Raw genomic sequence first — 19044 nt, forward strand, 5'->3', positions numbered from 1 at the left:
AATGAATAAAATAACCATGAAAAATAAAGAGAATTCGCAGCGCTACGTGATCGTACATTTGCTTAAGTTCTGGGCGTCCTTAATTCATGATAATACAGATTAACCGCACGAAATGACATCCATGAGCGATTGACGTTGTCGCATTACATTTGACTTTTGTTTAGAACTGTGTCGGTCCGAAACAGTCAGTTGTTGGTGCACGTCTCCCGCGCAATTGTGGATACCGTGGATACGATTGGGAGGTGGTGGTAGTTGTTTGTTGATATCATTGAGGAATAGCCTTTACCTTCTAGCAAATATAAAACAGTGAAAAAACGGAAACCTTAAGAAATCCTTCATCGAAATGAACGTAAAACTTTCTGAAGGGTCCCTAGCGGTGAGTGATCCTAGAAGTGGTCATCATGTAGTAGGCATTTGGTGTTATTTCATTGCCCACGTTACCCTACATCCATTGCTTATCTTTATAAGTTAATATCTAGCGTTTTAGTTCGCTGAATAAATTAAATCTAATCCTGTTCCTTTCTTTGTACTTGGCTTTCTGATGTCACATTCCTTCCAGTGAATACGGGCATATCCCTGTTTTAATGTTACCTGCGACCAAATAACATATATTTTATGCAACGTTATTAAGTATTACCGAATGGGGTCTTTGGTTTTGCTTGACTTTTGATTGTTGTGTGTGTGCATATAGGGATGCGACATTTCCACTTCAGGCGTCATTCATGTTGCGTTCACTTTGTATTTAATGGATTTATCGTAAAGGAAAAGGCGCATATTTTACAGTGCAGAAATTGAAGTCTGTAGAGATATTAATGCCATTGCACATTGGGGTAGGTCTATGTACCTCAACAAGAACTCTTAAGCTTCAATTTGGCATACCCCTACTGCGTGCTAATTAATCACTTATTGGCGATCATTATGTTTAAGGGGCTGCCGATTTCTGACCATGGTTTTTGAAATCAACATTTTCATTTGTAATGACTATTCCTTTCACTTTTTTCACCTCCAGTTCCCATTCCATCCGGTAGAAACAAATCAATGAATCACATGCTGATACGTCTTGTTCTTTCCTAATTCCCTAGTATCCTTTCAATGAAATTTTAATCAACTGTTAAGGACTATTTTTTCTCCATCAATTTTCTAAATTTTCTCCTGTCGTGTTTAGGCCAATTTCTCTATGGCGTCTTCTCCTGTCTTCATTCTCACAGTTACATTTGCATAAGACATCACTGTTAGCGCTCTATGCATTCTGCAATTTCTTGATCCATTCTTCTTCCATTAAATATCTAAAATGTTTTATATTCATTTTCAGACCATAATGAGTGGAGGAACTGTGGAAAACCCCATCGTGCAAGTTTTGGTAATATGGTTTTTGTACTATATACTTAATATGAGATGTATTTACAAAATTTCCAAAGGCAAAACTTCGGTCAGAAGTGTCACCCCCCTCAGAAAATGATTAACTACAATTCAAGAATGAAAAAAATTTTAGCTTTTATGCATGCTGATTATTTTCTTTTAGGGGAGTCGGAAGATCGTTGGAAATGAAGCAAGTGATCGTTATCGCCTTCTCATATCAGATGGTGTTAATGTACTCAGCTTTGCCATGTTAGGTACACAACTCAATGAAAAAGTTGTATCTGGAGAGTTATCTAACAATACAATCATCAAAATAAATCACCATATAACAAGTTTGGTGAATAATTCGGCTAAAGGCCAAAAGTAAGTATGAAGTACACATATGTGTACCCTCATTTGTAGAATTTATTTTCTCTTTTTCTATATGGATCACAAATTTAATGATGGTTCAATGAGTTGTTTCATTAATTTCTGCGAAAATATCTTTTAAAAGTGGAGGGAATTCTTAAGCCTCTTCTTTGGTATCAGTTATGCAATATAGTGGTATAAAATTATGGTTAGTTCATAGCTTGTTAATCGTGGTACCTCTGAGTGTACAGAACTTGCATGCGATTGATAGTCTGTTGGTTCCAGTACTACATGACTTTTAGAGTTGACAAAACTAAATGCCATAAATTTCATTCATATGGGAATGTTTGTTGCTGAAGCCATTGGAAAGACCCTTCAGCTGCAGACTAACCTCCAGACTGTAATGGTAGTTTTGAATGCCCAAAGTTCAACCCATACTGTGAGATTTTGTTGAGTAGAAGATGCTCAAGAATAATTCCATTTGCGATGTATCAGGAATGGTAATCTGTCCTCAATGCTACTGGGGGTTGTTCCCTGACAATGGAAGTGGTTGCCATTTGCTTAAGGTCACCATTATGGTATCAGCTTCATGAGTATAATATGGCATCAGTAACTTGCCATAAAGTTGTGGGTGCTATATAAGTGTTCAGCTACCAAGACCATGACATGTCATCAGTGAAATAGTATTAACAGTTACATTGCTCTGTGGTTGTTTTTCATCTCTGTCAAAATCATACTTTAAACTCATGAAAAAAACCAGAGTTGATGCAGCTGATTTTGATCCACATGAAGCTTGCTGTTAAATGATGAACTAAACAAAACAACAAGTAATTAAGACCACCCAAACTCACATACCACTTAGGTGATGATCTTATTTCACCAAATTGTAGATAGTGATTACTTCCAATATTATTATTACTTAATGCCTTGAACCATACCTGAATTTGTTAAATATATCCATTAACTTGGTATTTCAATGACTAATTTCTCAGAGCATATTACTAAGAGTCAATCAATTCCTTTAGAGTTATTTAATTAACATCAATGATGCTCAGGAATGGACAATTTCAACATAACCCAAGTTTTTTTATATTGTACCTTCTGTCAAAGCAAAGTGAAAACACCAAAGCACGATCAAATCACATATTTTGAGATTTTTCCAACTTCCATGTACAGTTACATTTACTTGAACATTTCATGACTGTATAATTTAAGAAATGTTGTATATATTTTATCAAATCAAAAATATCTGCACCAGGGTAAGTTACAGCACCATTGAACTTTCAAAAATTTTGTCTATCACCGAAACTTAATTGCTGTTACAGAAAACTAAAATCGCTATCATTTCCATGTTTATCTGATGATTAAGATTAGATCCAAACTTTTCTCTCTTAATTGTATATTTCCTTTAATAATATTTTGGAAAATGTTACAAAAACTTCGTACTGGATGATATAGAGTAGGTACACATAAAACATATTTTTTCAATATATCTCTCAGTAAGTATAAAACCATATTTGTTTCATCATGATGTGAACCCTCCGATATCTCCTTATTTGAATTAAAGCTGCTTGAATATCCTCAATCATTTTGTTTTATAAGATATACATCCCTGATATCCATTTACAGCATTAATTATTATCCTTTTTAAAAATCTGTACAAGTCTGGTTAAATTATATTTTGTAATTTTTGGGTTAATTTTTGTACTTTAACGCTCATTTTATTTGCAGAAGGGTGATGATTATTCTTGCCCTGGATGTAATTGCAAAGGGAGAAGTGGTAGGTGTTAAGATAGGTAATCCAGTACCTATCAGAGATGATTCCAGTTCTGACAACCAAAGCAGTAATCAAGCCAATGGTAAGATTGCTAAATTAGATTGCAAGCCTATTAATTACATATTGTCTTGTGAGGTTCATGCTCTGTCAGAAGTATCTTAATTATTAAGACTTAAGTTATCAGGTAATTCTGTACCTGGGACTCAAATAAAATTGCTCTTAATCTTGAGTTTTTCCTTGTGATTAAAATTCTAATTAAAGCATCATATTTGTAGTCTTGACTGTGAAGCACGATGTGGAAATATGAAGTCCATTGTGGGCTCTGGCCTGCATTATGGGTATCACTATTTTTGCTGCAGTAAAGTTCCAATTCAAATTAACCATTAAATAATACACAGCAGTCTTTTAGCCAGATTTCTTTATGTTTATCTTGCTGCAGACTTATTTTCCAATTACCAAAACAATAAGTTTTGAGAATCAATGACCCCAACTGTCTGTATAGTAAATGTAAAGTTTTCTAGCTATCTATAAAATTACCATTTTAAGTGCATTTGATGAGATTTCCCTGTGATTTTTAACATTAAAGATTTGAAATAAATTATCTATGTTTGACTGTTCAAAACAATTTTTATAAGCTAATTAATTAATGACAATAAAGTATTTAATAGTTTCATTCCACCAGTGGTACGATATTTTTGTCTATTTGTATATCATGTCAAATGGCATCATCTAAGTAATTGCATTGTAGTCATCTTTGAACGTATTTCAAAGCATAATTTTAGCTTGAAATTGTGCCTATAATTCTTTTAAAATAAAATGCCTGAGTTAACATAAAGTTTGGTGTCTGATTGCTTTGTATGGATTTTAATGCCAATATGTGTGTGTGCCCAAGCGTCTTTGATAAATTACTAAGTATCATGAATTTCAGGGAAACTTGTGATGATTATTATTACATAAAAAAAGAAAGGGGAAAGTGCCATCAGTTCATTTTGTAGTATGCATTATTCAACCCATTGATTTGTTCATTAATTATTTATGCTTTTTTGTGTTGAATTAGGTTAATTTGTATCAGTCGCAAATGTATTCATCACATTCTGTAATGAAGTCGTTTTTATAAATTTTTCACTGATTTCTGCAGACTAGGGAAAAAGTAACGTCACTTTAAAATATTTGGAGGAACATGTGTTACCAGCCTTTTTATTGGTGTATAGTAAAATAGATGAGTTGTGTGTATTCATGGGATATTATGTATTAGCTTATACAGCCTGATGCAAATCATTATTTATCAATATTTCCTTATTTGTTATAATTTTATTTTTATATAGTAAACCTGTCTAATTGCATAGTTAAATATATAAAATGATATTACAGTGCAATCAAAGCCAACAATTGGTCAGACAACCCAATACCAACCTAGTAATGTTGGCAATATATCTCGAGGTCCATCTCACATTACTGCTCCAAAAGTTGTACCAGCATCACCTGGGCCTACATCTGCCTCTCATCCTATAGCCAGCTTGAGCCCTTACCAGAATAAGTAAGTACCTAAACAGGCATCTGTTGATTTGAAATTTTTAAATGCTCGGTGCAGAATCATAGATTGTGATACCTGATCATTTCGTATTGCTGGGGTTTCTTTTCTGCCCCAGGAATACAGTGGATATCAGATTTTATATTTCAAAAATATTTTGTTTATTAGATGATGAGAAAACCCCCAAGACTTATTTCTGCAAAGAAATTACCCTAATAGGAACTTATGACTTAATTTTTTAAATTTGATTATCTATCAGGAAGAAGTTCATAGGTACTGACTGCTGATTCCAACTAACGTAGCACTGTAAGTAACCTGGATGATATACAGTTTTATCCTTTTTGTCACATAACAGTATCCATTGAGCTAAGATTTCTGTTAACTTCTATAAAGCTACTTTTTCTGTCCATTTCCATTAGGGAACATTCTACAACCAATCTTTGTCCCACAGTATTTCACATCCACTTTTTTTTAGTAATTCATTCACCACAAATTACTAATGTTCAATATTCATACCTTCATTTACAGGTAGATGCTTTAGGATTTGTCTGTTTTTCCCTTAGAGTATGTGTACATTGTTGGTAGAAGTTATTAGGGGAGGCAATGGGCAGCAGAGGTCATATATATCAAAAGGGATAGGTGGGCAATCTGGTAGGGGAGGATGTTTTAGGGAATTGAGAGAGGGTGGAGAGAAACTTGGCATTTGCAGAAGCTAACTCTTAACGAAAGGTACCAAGGGATCCACTTTTAATATCCTATCTGATGGTCTGAGTAATCACTGGAAGTGCTCTCCACATAAGAACCCAGCTGAAAAATCCGGCCTCCACCAAAATTCGAACCTGGGACCTCAGGGTGGGAAGCTAGTACATTAGCCACCATACCATCTCGATCCCCGGGTTTTTTGTTCCTTATTTTTCCAAGATTCAATACCAATTATTATTGCGTATAGTGCATTCTAAAATTAGATGTGTGGTATGTTGGCTTGTAAATTGTCTTTGGGCCTAGCCTATGGTAGTAATGTGAAACCCAATTGAATTTATATCTATAGGTGTACCATGCAGCCATTAAATAATATTCTATGACATGATAAGAGCCAATGGGTGCCTTTAATCATCAATGTGCTATCCAACAGCTTTCAAAATACATATGTCTGGACATATATCTTTCCCTCTCCCATCATCTGTTAAGTGATGCCCTAAATTCCCTCATTCACGATTACCTCACCGTAGCTCATTTCCTGCTTCCCTCCCTCCCCTCACCGGGCCCCTAACTTACTCTTTCTAGTGTAGGCTCCTTCACCACCTCCTTCCTTCTCCCTGTTTTTCCCCTCAATGAGTCCTCCCCCACCTGAATAAGCGTACACCCCGCTAACATGATCGGCATGTTCTCATGATGATGTACTGAGGTGAAACCATGGTCATATAATTAAAATTGATTGATTAATATTAATTGATTCGTTAAAGACACGTTTGAGATGTTTATAGAACATGTCACATTGATAGCAAATATGCCAGGCACAGACAAATGCAATTGGTGTTTGAATACAATTGACAGTCACAAATAAAAAAGAGAACTGTAAACAGGAACAGTAATAGCATACATAAGAATAAAATTATTTATTAACAGAGAGAGACATGAATTTATCCACAGTATAGAATTGATGTTCACACAGAATGGATAAAGGTTAGATTTAAATGACAAAATATTTTCTATTTCCCTTAGTTTTTGAGTTAATGTTTTCAGGAATTTGACTCCAGCATAACAAGGGTTGTTAGTAAACATAGCCGAGTTATGAACAGTTGTCAAATCATGTCACCCCTTGTGCTGTGCCTACGTAATGTGCATCAACATTGGTTATCAAATTGAACATGGCTTTGTTTTGCTGTGCAATAATAATATAATGGAAAATATGCATATAGGGGATATTAAAAATTTCATATTTTTTTAAGTTAGATCTAGGACTACATGCCCTTGGAACTTGGTTTTGCTCTTCATCATCTGTTCAAAATGTCACAGTAGTTGGCATATTGCCAAGTCATGAGTATGGGTCTGTAAATGCTGTCATTTACCTGAATTGGTCTACTTATTTGCCCTTGCTTATGATATGTCTCCTCCAAACTTTATTGAATTGAAATATAACATCATATACAATATTTTTCTGAGGGGGCATCTATTAATTACGAAACTGATTCAGATTGATATTAGAATAAAATCACTTTACATTATAATCTCCTTTAAATACACTATTTTTTCTCATAAGAATAAGAATATGGCTCCTGGCTAATCTCTATCAGTCCAATAAATAAGAGGTAATGGAAAAGATATTCTTTTGAAAATAGAATTATGGCAAAACTAGCATGAAATGAAAACCTATTTAGAGATGCTTTTGTGAATTTCTGTGATATCCATGATTATTCAACTTGAGAACCACCCTAATTTGTGAGTTTGTGTTTTTGGTTCTAGTAATAATGCATGTCATTTTATTATTGTTTTCCAATATCTTTTGGACTGAGGGTAAGCCTTATTTGGGAGAATTGGAAAACTTTTTTATGGCTTTGCAAGTGCCAACTAGAATTCAATAGGTGGGGGTATTGCTTCTTTAAAACTCAGTTCTTCCCAGGTCTCCATTGTGGTCATTTCATGAATATGTGCACTTGTTGCCAAGCATCCCATTTCCCTCACTTACTTGATTTTTGAGATGCTTTCTTCTTTTTCACTTTAAATATGCTTCCTTCAGGTACTTATCTCTCTCTGTATTCACTTTTCCTTTCCTCTCCCTTCTCTTTTTGTTTTTGTGTTACCTTTCTCTTTCTTAACTCCTTGTTATCCTCATCATCATTAATTTTACTGTCCACTCATAAGGAGAATTCATCAAGGCCTTATCATGGACATTAGGTCGCAAAGAGAAGGGAAGTCTACCTTTACTGTGATGTAGGAAGCACTAGGCATAATTCTAAATTGTTTGGAAAGCAAATGTGAAATGACAGTCACAGAATGTATTAAGCTACAAAAAAGGGCAGTGAGGAATGTCAGGGAAACCATACAATTCCTCATCCCTGCCATTTTTCAAGAACCTGGAATAACTGTCTATACCATTACATTTGTATATTCTTAACCTATCAATGTTAAAAGAAATATCACCAGCTTCATACAAAACAGATGGTCATGGTCACAACACAAGAGGTAATAATGATATACAATTGTAACTTAAGCTTTAAAAGGTAGACACAAGTAAATTAGCATGAAATTTTCAGTTATGCCTGCAAAAGGAGATGTTCTGCTTTGTGAAAGGTTATTTAAATACTAAATAGTTTAACCTGCTGTAAATGTATATGTATATTTTTTCTGTGTAGTTAGTGACTTCTCATATCATGTGCAGTTGACCATTTTTTTATATTGTATCATTATCACCTGGTAAGGTTAAATATTGTCATTATAATTGCATTATTTGAACCATTTATTGAGACAGCTTTGTGATTAACTGTGGGTTTGTGTGCCATGTTGGGTGAAATCAACTCAACAATCATGATATTTTTTGTAATAAACTGTTAACAAAGAAAATTTAAACATTTAGTTTTGATATGACCTCATGGGAATCTCGAGACCTTTCTCTGGGCAACTTGCCCCAGAAAACCCATGTTCATTGCTGAGATAAGCCTCTGCCATGAAAGGAATAGCAACTAAGTCAAACCAAATAGTAACCTTTCCTATTGTTTCATGTCCAAGACGTCAGTCTGGCAACTCCAGGTGATTCTGTATATGAGCCTCAGGGTTGATTTCTCCTGAGATTTCCATAGAATGTTACAGAATATTTAATCAAGTGAAAGTATCCACCACCTCATGCGTCTGAAATTGAGTATATTGGGAATGTTAGTTTCAGTAGTCACTCTGAGAAGTGCACCCCCACCTCCTAGTAGCAGATTATGGAATAATTCTGAGAATGCCCCAAGAAGCTAGCCCCAAAGATATTTGAAAATGATAATAGAAGATTGAGTTTAGTGTTGGTGTCTACGTGGAATACTATGTTCCTTTCTCACTGCTTTTGAGTGTCCAACAATCACAACAAGTTCCTCAGAAATCAATAATCTGTAACTACAGTGGAATATTTCTTTAGAAGCATAATTTGTTCTAGAATCTTACTTGTAAAGGGAAATACTTAATAAGCAAAATAATTTTTCATATTTATAGTAAATTAATGAAAATTCAATAATGCATTCCAGGCGTTGAAAAAAAGGATTTTGTACAAGGTTTATTCAAAGAAAATTATACAGGGTTTGGCAACATAACTTTCTTTTTTGAAATGCTTCCTTATTTGAAAAAAGGAAGTTATGTTGCCGCACCATGCATATGTATTGTTTAGGAATGTGAATTGTCATCTTTTGCAGAATGTGCTAACCTTAAAGTCAAATCTGATTTGTAAAAAGAAAAAAAGGAATTGAAATAATTAGTTTGTAATTTATGATAAATTCCTAATTCTCTTTTACTAGAAAGTTATCTGGAGACATTTGATTTTGCAGACACTTCAAATTTTGGTATAAATGTTGCATAGCATTATCATTAAATAAATTTGTAGTGCTAATAGCCACTGTAGCCCCAAGGGACATTTTTAAATCTATGTACAAGATATTATTAAACTTTGCACCAGAAAATCACAAATAATATGTCTGATCAGTAGTGATGCTAAGATACTAGTGGAATGAAAAATTAACAAGCTGAAGCAATGGGCGGATGCTATCATTCCAGGTATTCCCCTCACCTCGTCACTTCTTATGCGAGACATTTATAAAATACATTTTATGCTCATAATGTGAATTACTGTGTGTTTGGCACTATGTGAGGTGCTTGTTAAGTGAGGCTCCTTTGTACTTAGTGTAGCTTTTCATTTTTTCCTTGTGTATATACTTCTGTATTTAGTACTCAGGCTATGCCAAAAGTTAAAGAAACAAACATTTCTGTATTAATAAACTCAGCAATGATATTATGTAGCTAGTCAAAATTTCAATTTGATCCTATTCAAGCTTTCTAAAGGCTTTCTAATTAAGAAGTTCAGTTACAGTGAAGTATGAAGTTTTTAATGTTTCATAAAATTGTTTTAATAGGTGGGTCATCAAAGCTAGAGTTACGAACAAGAGTGGAATTCGAACATGGTCCAATTCTAAGGGTGAAGGAAGACTCTTTTCAGTGGATCTTGTAGATGAGAGTGGAGAAATACGTGCCACAGCCTTTAATGAACAATGCGATGCTTTCTTTGAGATGATAGAGGTAAGACTTTTTCTTTATTTCATTGCCAGTGTCTTTGATAACACTTTTGGAAAATTTATTTAAAAGGTGGAATTAGAGGAGAACTTTGGTTTAAGGGTCATGCTTCTGAAGGTTGCTCATATTAGGAAAAAGGGGAAAATTATGCTGGATTGCGGGTGTTATATTTTCCTGCTGCAAACAACTCTCCACTTTTTTGGAAGTGTCAAAAAGTATCTAAATAGGGTTAATTGTATCATGATAATGCTTATAAGATATCCGAGCACCAAAGCAGTTCGAAGTCTGTTAAGCTGGAGGTTAACCTTATTTATCTTTCAGCTGGTGGGGTGCTAAATCCAATGATTTAAAGAATGGTTAATTGTTATGAATGAACTGTCATCAGATGCACCATGTATTTACTACGAAGTATTTCCAAGTGTCTGAGGCAATCAAGGAATAACAGGAGCACTCTGTGTTTTGTAAATATACACTGTAGCAAGACATACTTTACTGAACAACAGTTCATGTCAATCAAGAGTTAATTATATCTTATGGTTGGACATTTTACAAAGATTTCAATGATAGAATTTGAGTTTCTTCACTAAGCAACATGAAAATCTATGTATAATATTCCACAAAAATGTTAATAATAGTGTTACTTAAAATTTAAAAAGTTAATTTATTTTGTATTAGGCAGTTCCATAGGATACCAAAGAAGTGAAACAATTGCTGATGTTGCTTATAATTAAATTTAGGGTTATTACCAGGTTTATCAGTTGCTTTGTGAATAATGATATTTTTTTTTAAATTACAAATTTTGTATGTTGCCTAATTGGCACTCTAATATATCATCGAGAAACTAAAAAAATATTTTTCCAAGCAAAAAAATTAAAAATCATCTTTAAATTAAGATAGAGTATAAAAATTTAAATAATGCTTCATTCTTATACCCACAAAGTATTATATAATCACTTGAGTGTGTCATGGTCAATTATGGTTATCACGACTCGTTTTGAATAGGATCTCATAAATTTTAACAGAAAACAAAATATCACCAACATGGCCTAAATCTTTAAAGTTATTTTCTTATCATTCTTAAATTTTATTTATATTCTTAGAATTCAATTTTTTCATAAGAATTTTATATTAAAATATTTATCATAGTCACTTACTGATTTAATTTTGCCCAAAAACTTCCTTATCCTTTGTTATTATTGAAAATAAAGAGGAGAAAATCTTGTTGATTCCAGCCACCGGCTTAATTAAACATGCTATTGTGCAGTCAACTGCTCTCTGCTTATGACTCTCCTAATCCAGTGTTCCTAATTGTTGCAAAGATTTTTATCTTTTTAGAAATTCAGGGTTTACATAAATTTATTCATACCTCACTAATTTCTCCCTAGCTATACATCTTTCTGGAGTGCTCAAATATTGCTTCAGAAAATCTTTTCCAATTATTTGAGGAAACTAATTGGTTTTATCTTAACGGCTCCTCTTTATAGTCTGCATGTTGAGCTAATGCACCAGTTGATGATTTTTTCAATTCTTCCTTGTTAGCATCTGGATCTTTCAGGCAAGGAACCCTTCAAATTGATCTTTTCAATTAAGTTGTGATTCCATTTGCTCAAAGCTAATACTTTATTTGCGAAAGGGATGGCTATCTTCTGCTTTTAGAGTAATAAATGTTTCGACATTCTTTAGGTATGGTACTCTTTGGGACAGACACAATCCTTCCCTGATGACTTTTGAATGGATCTCTTACCTTCCTTTACATTTCTTGGTGGCATTAGTAAGGTCTTTTAAGTATTAGAAGTGCCTTTCATAGACAATGTGTCTTCAATAAGTGTGTATCATTTCTGAAATTACCCTGTGTTATAGGGCTCTTTATTATCGGAAACACCGTCATTTTTCCAAAGTACGACGTATTTATATGCAGTTTGACACTAGCCATGTCTAACAGTTGCACAATTAGTGTGTATAGTTCTTTTTACATTCATATGATTGACGTAAGGAGATAATAGGGGATCCTCCTCGCATTTTTTAAAAATTTTATTTGTGATCAATGATGCTAACACCTCCGTGAATGTAAGAGTAGAATGTGAACTGTGAACAACATTTTGATTTCAACTTCAAATACATCAGGGAACAGAGCTCAGTATTTGCTGAATTATAATTATGAATGGATAAAGTATAATGTAAACTATGTATGCTCTTTAAAGTATTCTTGGAGCCTACCATGTAAGTCTTGTGCCTCTTACATACAGAAGGAGTTGTATTTTTGGCAAATTTTTGTTTCAAACCATGCTTTAAGTAATACATGCATTTTAAGACAAATATAGTTTTTCTTATTCTGTTGAGGTTTCAGGATTCTGTATAGGGAATCAAGTAACTTACATATTGAAAATTAGGTAGGTGCTATTGTATTAGTTGTCTTTAAAGAGTCATTTTTTATGCCTAAAAATGGTCATTAAAAAAGTGGTTATGCTTTAAATAATTCTGCAGATAAAATGTTGCAATTCCAAATGCATTAGAAGGGAGAGAAAGATCATAATGGGGGCAGCTGAGTTTTCAAAATACTCAATTTCTCATACAAATTGGTCCAGTTAGATATCAAAATATGTGTTAAACTTTATATATTATTGTTAAATATTAATATATTTTTAAATAGCTAAAGTATTAATTTATCCACTCTATCCAACAAAACTTGTCCTTTTGATAAATTCTCGTTAAACAGGACTGCTGTATTTTATTATATTTATTTTTATGTGTAGTGTTAGCAACAAAAATGAAGTTACAATTTATCTGAATAGTTGAGAATATCAGGTGCCTATAACATGGTAAATAACTCTAACTCTCTTTTTTCAGATTAATAAAGTATATTTCATTAAAGGCTGTCGCTTGAAAGGAGCAAACAAAAAATTCTCATCAATACAAAATGATTATGAGATGACCTTCACTCAAGAAACTCAAGTTATTCCTTGCTATGATGAAGTTTCTTCCATTCCATCTGTGACATTTAACTTTCAACCTATAAACAACCTACTTAATGCACCTGCAGATACCCTTGTTGGTAAGATTTGATCTCTTCTCTATCTGTATGAGTTTGGTTTGAAAAGACTTAGGAACAATGAAAACGACTTTATTTTTTGTGATAAATGTGTGTGTTAAAATTTACATATTATTAGTTGTTATTAATTATGATTTTTATTTGTCAAGTCTTCTTTTAAGGCTTATACATTTTGTCCTAGACTGCTTCAGTTTGTAAATCCCTTCCAAATAATTTATTGCTCCAACTCTGCAAAATAGGGATTTGTTTTTGTACCCTCACCTCTCTTTTTAATGAACTCTGCATCCTGCCAGCCATTTATTCAGATTGGAGAATAGGGAGTAGTCCAAGGAGCCAGATCAGGAGAATATGGGGAATAAGTTGGAATTCTGAAGTCATCAATTTTGTAGCCATAACTGCTTTGGAGTGAATTGGTATAATGTCGTGATGGAATAAGACGTATGGACCAATTTTGGATGCTTTTCTTACAGCTCAAGTTTTCAAATGATCTAAGAACGATGCATTAATATGTACCTGTAGTTTGACCCTTTTCTGAATAGTCACTGAATATCAATCCTTCTGAATTGCTAAAAAGTCACAATAACCGTCCAAGTGGAAGGAATGTATTCACCTTTTTTTTTGCAGTCTCTCCACTGCCACATCTCCACATGGTTCCTTGCTTTCTGGCCTGTAAAGATGTAGCCATGTTTCATTAACAGTGACAAAATGATTCCTAAAATTGGAGTTTCCTGAAACAGCTACACAACAATTTTTGAACATGTCATGATTTCATACTTATTAACTGTGAGAAACTACAGTTAGTGTTCTCATGTCCAAATGTTAATGCAAAATATTTTGTACATCTTTGCTCTTTTATCATATGTCATCATTTATGTATTTAATTAATGATTTTTGGGCTAGTGGCTGCAATAGGGCATCCAAAATGTTCAGTATCACTTGTGCTCATACGACCTTCAAAAATTTGAGACCCCTTTTTAATCTATTCGAATGCATATTTAGCAAATTTTCTCTTCAGTCTTCTGAGGTGATTTGCCTTTCATAAAATAATGATTCATCAACACAAAATTCTTTTATCCATTTAATTGATAGGGCTTCCCAATCCAAATAAATGCTAAGCACAGAGAATTAGATAGATCTGGCTAAAATTTGTCATGTATTCCTTCAAAAGGTGCTACTAACTGGAAATAAACTGATATCCATTGGTGGTGTCATCTCTCTTACTTAGAATTTGCATTTCTAATTACCCTCATCGTTAAAAGAAAATTTATATATGCATGTGTATCCTGCGAAATGTAATTTGAAGGATGGATTCTAGCTTCTCATATGATACTTCTTTCAATATATCAAATTTAGTAATGGAGAGCATTTTGGATTAAAGTAGATTTGTAACATCCAACCTTGATTTGACTCGATTTTAGTCTTCATTATATTTATATTGGTGCAGATTTAGAGCAAATTACCTTTTGTCTTAAGTACAATCATCAAGCACATCATATATTTCTCTCAAATGATGTATTTTTTGGGTGACTGCATTCTACTTATCCATATATTGTCTTGAAAGTAGGCCATAAGCAGTGCTCTCTATTTCTTTGGTCTTAATACTACCTTTAGAATGAGAGAATGAAGAATCAAATCAGTTCAAGTTACTCATGATAAAGACAATGTAAGCATCAGTGAAACTTAGAATTGGTAATTTTGGAAACTGGTCAATGGATGTGAATCCGTCGAAATGCTCTCGATTCCCTGAGTGGAATTTTGAATTAATTTGATGATGTGTATCAATCTTTTAAAATTTTCCCATTCTGCTGTGTGATTTTAGGTACATTTTTTGTTTTCAGTTGTAAGCTTATTTTTATTAAGAGTTCCTCTAACATGGCTTCAAATCTATCTTCAACCTGTGCTTGCCAGGTGCTATTGTATGCCCTACATTGTGAAATTCAAGCATTCATGTAATGGTAACCAATTCCTTTTTCTGCACCACTTGTAATTTCAGAGGAAGTTTTGGTGACCAGAAAATTGTATACACTTATGGTTTAGCGGGGGGTGTTCAAGGGTATTACCAGGAATTGTTTCCAAGCCGTTTGTTAGTAGTCAAATGGTTCATATTCTGGGGTTCCTGACCTTGAATTCGAATTTCAGCAAGTAGAAAAAGGGGTTCAATTTATTTGATGAGTGAAACAGTTATGAGTATTACTATCAAGTGACTCCAATGATGGAATATTTTCAAAAAATATTCAGAAAAATTATGGTATATGCTCATATCACAACCCTTGGACTACAACCGTAGTGCTGCCAAAAGGGCATGTGCATTCTGATGACCCTTAGAAATGTGCTTGCAGGAGCAATGATAGTTGCTCTGGGTTATGGTAGCCCATGCTAGATAGGATAGGAGGATAGGAACCCAATGAAAGTAGCCCACTCAGCATCTGTTCCCCAGTGATGCAGCAATATAGGCTTCTCACTCCAGTTGTGATTTTAAGTGTTTGATTCATGGTATCGAGTTGAAAACTCAGCAGAGAAAGGCAATGGGAAGCAGCCTCTTTTATCCCATGAATCGTTGATTGAAAAAATACTAGAATGAATCCTGACAGCTGTAGAGCTCAGCCCAATCAGCCGTGTGTCATTCCCAGTCGTGGCAGAGGCAAGTTATTGCGGTCATCATTAACAAAATCCTTGCAAGGAAACATTGACAGTAACAGCACAGAAGAGAATGGAACCAATTAGAAAAGACTGGGAATGTTAGAGCAATGTTGAGGACAGGGAAAATAGAAGGTATGAAATGGGAAATATAGATGGTTTAGGGCTGTATGAGGTAAAATAGAAGGGTATTGGGGGTTACTGGAGAGTTAATTGTAGAGTAATATATACGAGGGTCATCCGGAAAGTAGTACCCGTTCGTGAAATAAAGACACAAAAGTAAATATTAACAAACATAAAAAATTTTATTTGAAAGAGGATACTTTAAACTACTTCTCAACATAATCTCCAAGCAAATTAAGGCATTTGTCATAACGTGTGACAAGTTTCTGTATTCCTGCTGCATAGTCCTTCGCCGCCAGCTCATTGAGATACGCGAGGGACCCATCTTGCACAAATTTTTGCATAATGCAGATGGTGTTTAACAATTTCATGAACAATTGTTCGAGAAACATTGGGAAAATGCTCACAGATCTCATCAATTGTGACGCGCCGATCGTTCCTCACGAATTCGTCAACTGAGCTCACCAGTTGGTCTGTAATGACAGACGGTCTCTCCGAACGCTCATCGTCGTGTGTGTTCCCCCTCCCCATGTTGAAGTTGCGACACCACCGCCGAACAGACGACTCGTCCATTACATTGTCTCCATACACCTCCTTTAATTGGCGATGAATATCACATGGGCGAACGTTTCTTGCATTGAGGAATTTAATCACTGCCCTCACTTCACAACTGGCGGCGTTCTCAATTTTTTTAAACATTGTAAACAATCACAGAAACAACACAGGCAATGCTAGCGTCACGCAACTTGGCTCAGAGAAGGCAGACAAGCCACTGAAGCTATCTGACCTCGTCCAGCGGCTACTCGCGTCGTCAGCACTTCATGCGGCACGAACGGGTACTACTTTCCGGATGACCCTCGTATGTATAGTGTAGGGAATGAGACCCAGTGAGTAGTGGCAGTAATATTGAGCCAAAAAGTACAAAGAAGCATGGTAAACATAGATAAAAGGAGTGACAGAATATTATTATCATAAGTAAGGCTGAACCAATTAGCTCTGTCATTGTTCCGATCTACATGCCATGAAGAAGAATAGAGAGGTAGTCAATAAGGTATAAGATCAATTTGAGGAAGTAATTGCAGGTGTTCCTGTAAGGACACATTTAATAGTGATAAGGGATTGGAACATAATTGTAAGTGAAGGGAAAGGTGGTAGTGAGGTAGGAGACCAGTTTTGGAAAAAATAATGACTGTGACGAGAATGTAATATAATTCCAAAGGAGACAGATTTAATCATGATGAATGATTGGCTTCACTGCCATAGTAGGCATGATTTAGAATAGAAAATGCCTGGGATACAGAAATATATTAGTTGGACTATATTGTGGTTAGGTACAGATTTAAGAAGTGATCAATTCATACAGCTTCCTGGGAGTGGATGCAAATTGAAATCATAATTTATTACTAATAAAGTGTGATGTAAGAGGATAAAACATGGGAGATGGGAAATGGAATGGAAAATCATGAATGAGGAACTGGAGATGGCTACAATATTAGGACACTGAGAACAAATGAAAAAAGAGATATTAAAAGCTGCATGTGGTAATTGGAACAGTTAATACAGAAAGAAAGAGGTAACCATGGATTACAGGCAAGATGATTAGAAAGATAGTCAAGTGAAGGAAATGGAAGACTTGAACATGGAGTTAAGTAGAAAAATTACAAGTTAATAGCAAACTCGGGTAGAATACTAATAGGGCAAAAGAAGCATGATTGAAGACACAGTACAAGCATTTGAAAAGTTAATGGAGGAAGGGTGAAATTGGTGTGCTGTACCGGAAGGTGAAAGCACTGTCAGGAAGTAAGAAGAGAAAATCTGCAGGGAGAATCTGTATGGTAAAGAAATCCAGAGAGCGTAGACATAAATGGGAAGAGCTGAGGATTATGTATGTTTCATTTCAAGATAAAGGAGCTTTAGGGCATTGAAATAAAAAAGGCTGTTGAGGTAGGTAATATTCCTGCAGGGTTACTGAACAATTTAGGAAAACCTAGAAGAAAGAGTTTTTTTTGAGCAAAGGCATAGAAAGCATTTAGGAGGTAGGAATTTGACCAGAAGAATCTTTAAGTTGTGTTAGTTCCCAGCCTAAAAAGTGAAAGGTAGTCATATGTGAGGATTTTCGAGCTATAAGTTTGATTTTGCATTCAAGTGAGGTGATTCTTATAGTTATTAATTAGATGATGGAGAGTAGGCCGAATTGTTACTTAGGGGATGATCAGTGTGGGTTCAGGAAGGGGAGAGGCACAAGTGAGGCCACTGCCATATACTCTTGTCTACAGTCTCTTGTATATATAATTAATTCTGAGCTGTCTTGCAAGAACAAGTTCATGTCATGGACATACTTGTGGCCCTACCATTGACTCAGCTTCACCTCCACCTCACCTACAGCTCCATCACGTTGAACGTCAATGAATTGCAAAACCCCAGAAAGAGTATGAGGAAAATTATGACTATCTGCCATAATCTTTACATTAATAGTATTGCAACTTCTATTTTTTTTAATGGTTGACATCATTCTATTTTATCTTAAACAATATATTAACATCTCCAATTTCCTTGTATACAGAAGCATGTTTTGTGATATTCTTAGAACTTTTGAAAGTAGACTGCAAAAAATTACAGAAAAACATAAAGGTTCAACACTTATGGATCAAAATTATTCTCAATATCATTCTACAAATAAATTTTAAATTTGTTATGATAAGCAATGTAATTAATCGTTTGGATTTTTACTTTTGCTAATGTTTTTACGTAATTTTTTCTACTCAAGATGTCATAGGTATATGCAAGTCAGCTGCAGATATTCAGAATTTAGTTGCAAGGACTACACAAAGGGAATTGAAAAAGCGAGATGTCATGCTGGTGGACAGCTCAAATACTGAGGTAGGATTATGTTCAGTGTTTGCAAGTGTTCAATATATGGTTAATGTGCATCAAAGTTGTGAATAGGTAGGCATCAAGATTAAA

General features: G+C 34.4%; 1 protein-coding gene across 1 annotated transcript in view; it reads left to right on the forward strand.

Annotated features, from left to right (window-relative positions):
• The first annotated feature begins 202 nt into the window (after positions 1–202).
• Positions 203–19044, forward strand: part of RPA1 (replication protein A 70) — a 36965-nt gene continuing 18123 nt past the window's right edge. Inside the window, exons 1-8 of the mRNA XM_071592351.1 lie at positions 203–376; positions 1313–1360; positions 1523–1722; positions 3439–3566; positions 4856–5021; positions 10115–10277; positions 13119–13323; positions 18848–18960. Of these exons, the coding sequence (XP_071448452.1) occupies positions 344–376; positions 1313–1360; positions 1523–1722; positions 3439–3566; positions 4856–5021; positions 10115–10277; positions 13119–13323; positions 18848–18960 (1056 nt within the window). The 5' untranslated portion in view covers positions 203–343. The remainder of the gene's footprint in view (positions 377–1312; positions 1361–1522; positions 1723–3438; positions 3567–4855; positions 5022–10114; positions 10278–13118; positions 13324–18847; positions 18961–19044) is intronic.

The sequence above is a fragment of the Hetaerina americana genome, unplaced genomic scaffold (assembly GCF_022747635.1).
Source record: "Hetaerina americana unplaced genomic scaffold, ioHetAmer1.1.p SCAF_5, whole genome shotgun sequence".
NCBI lineage: Eukaryota > Metazoa > Arthropoda > Insecta > Odonata > Calopterygidae > Hetaerina > Hetaerina americana.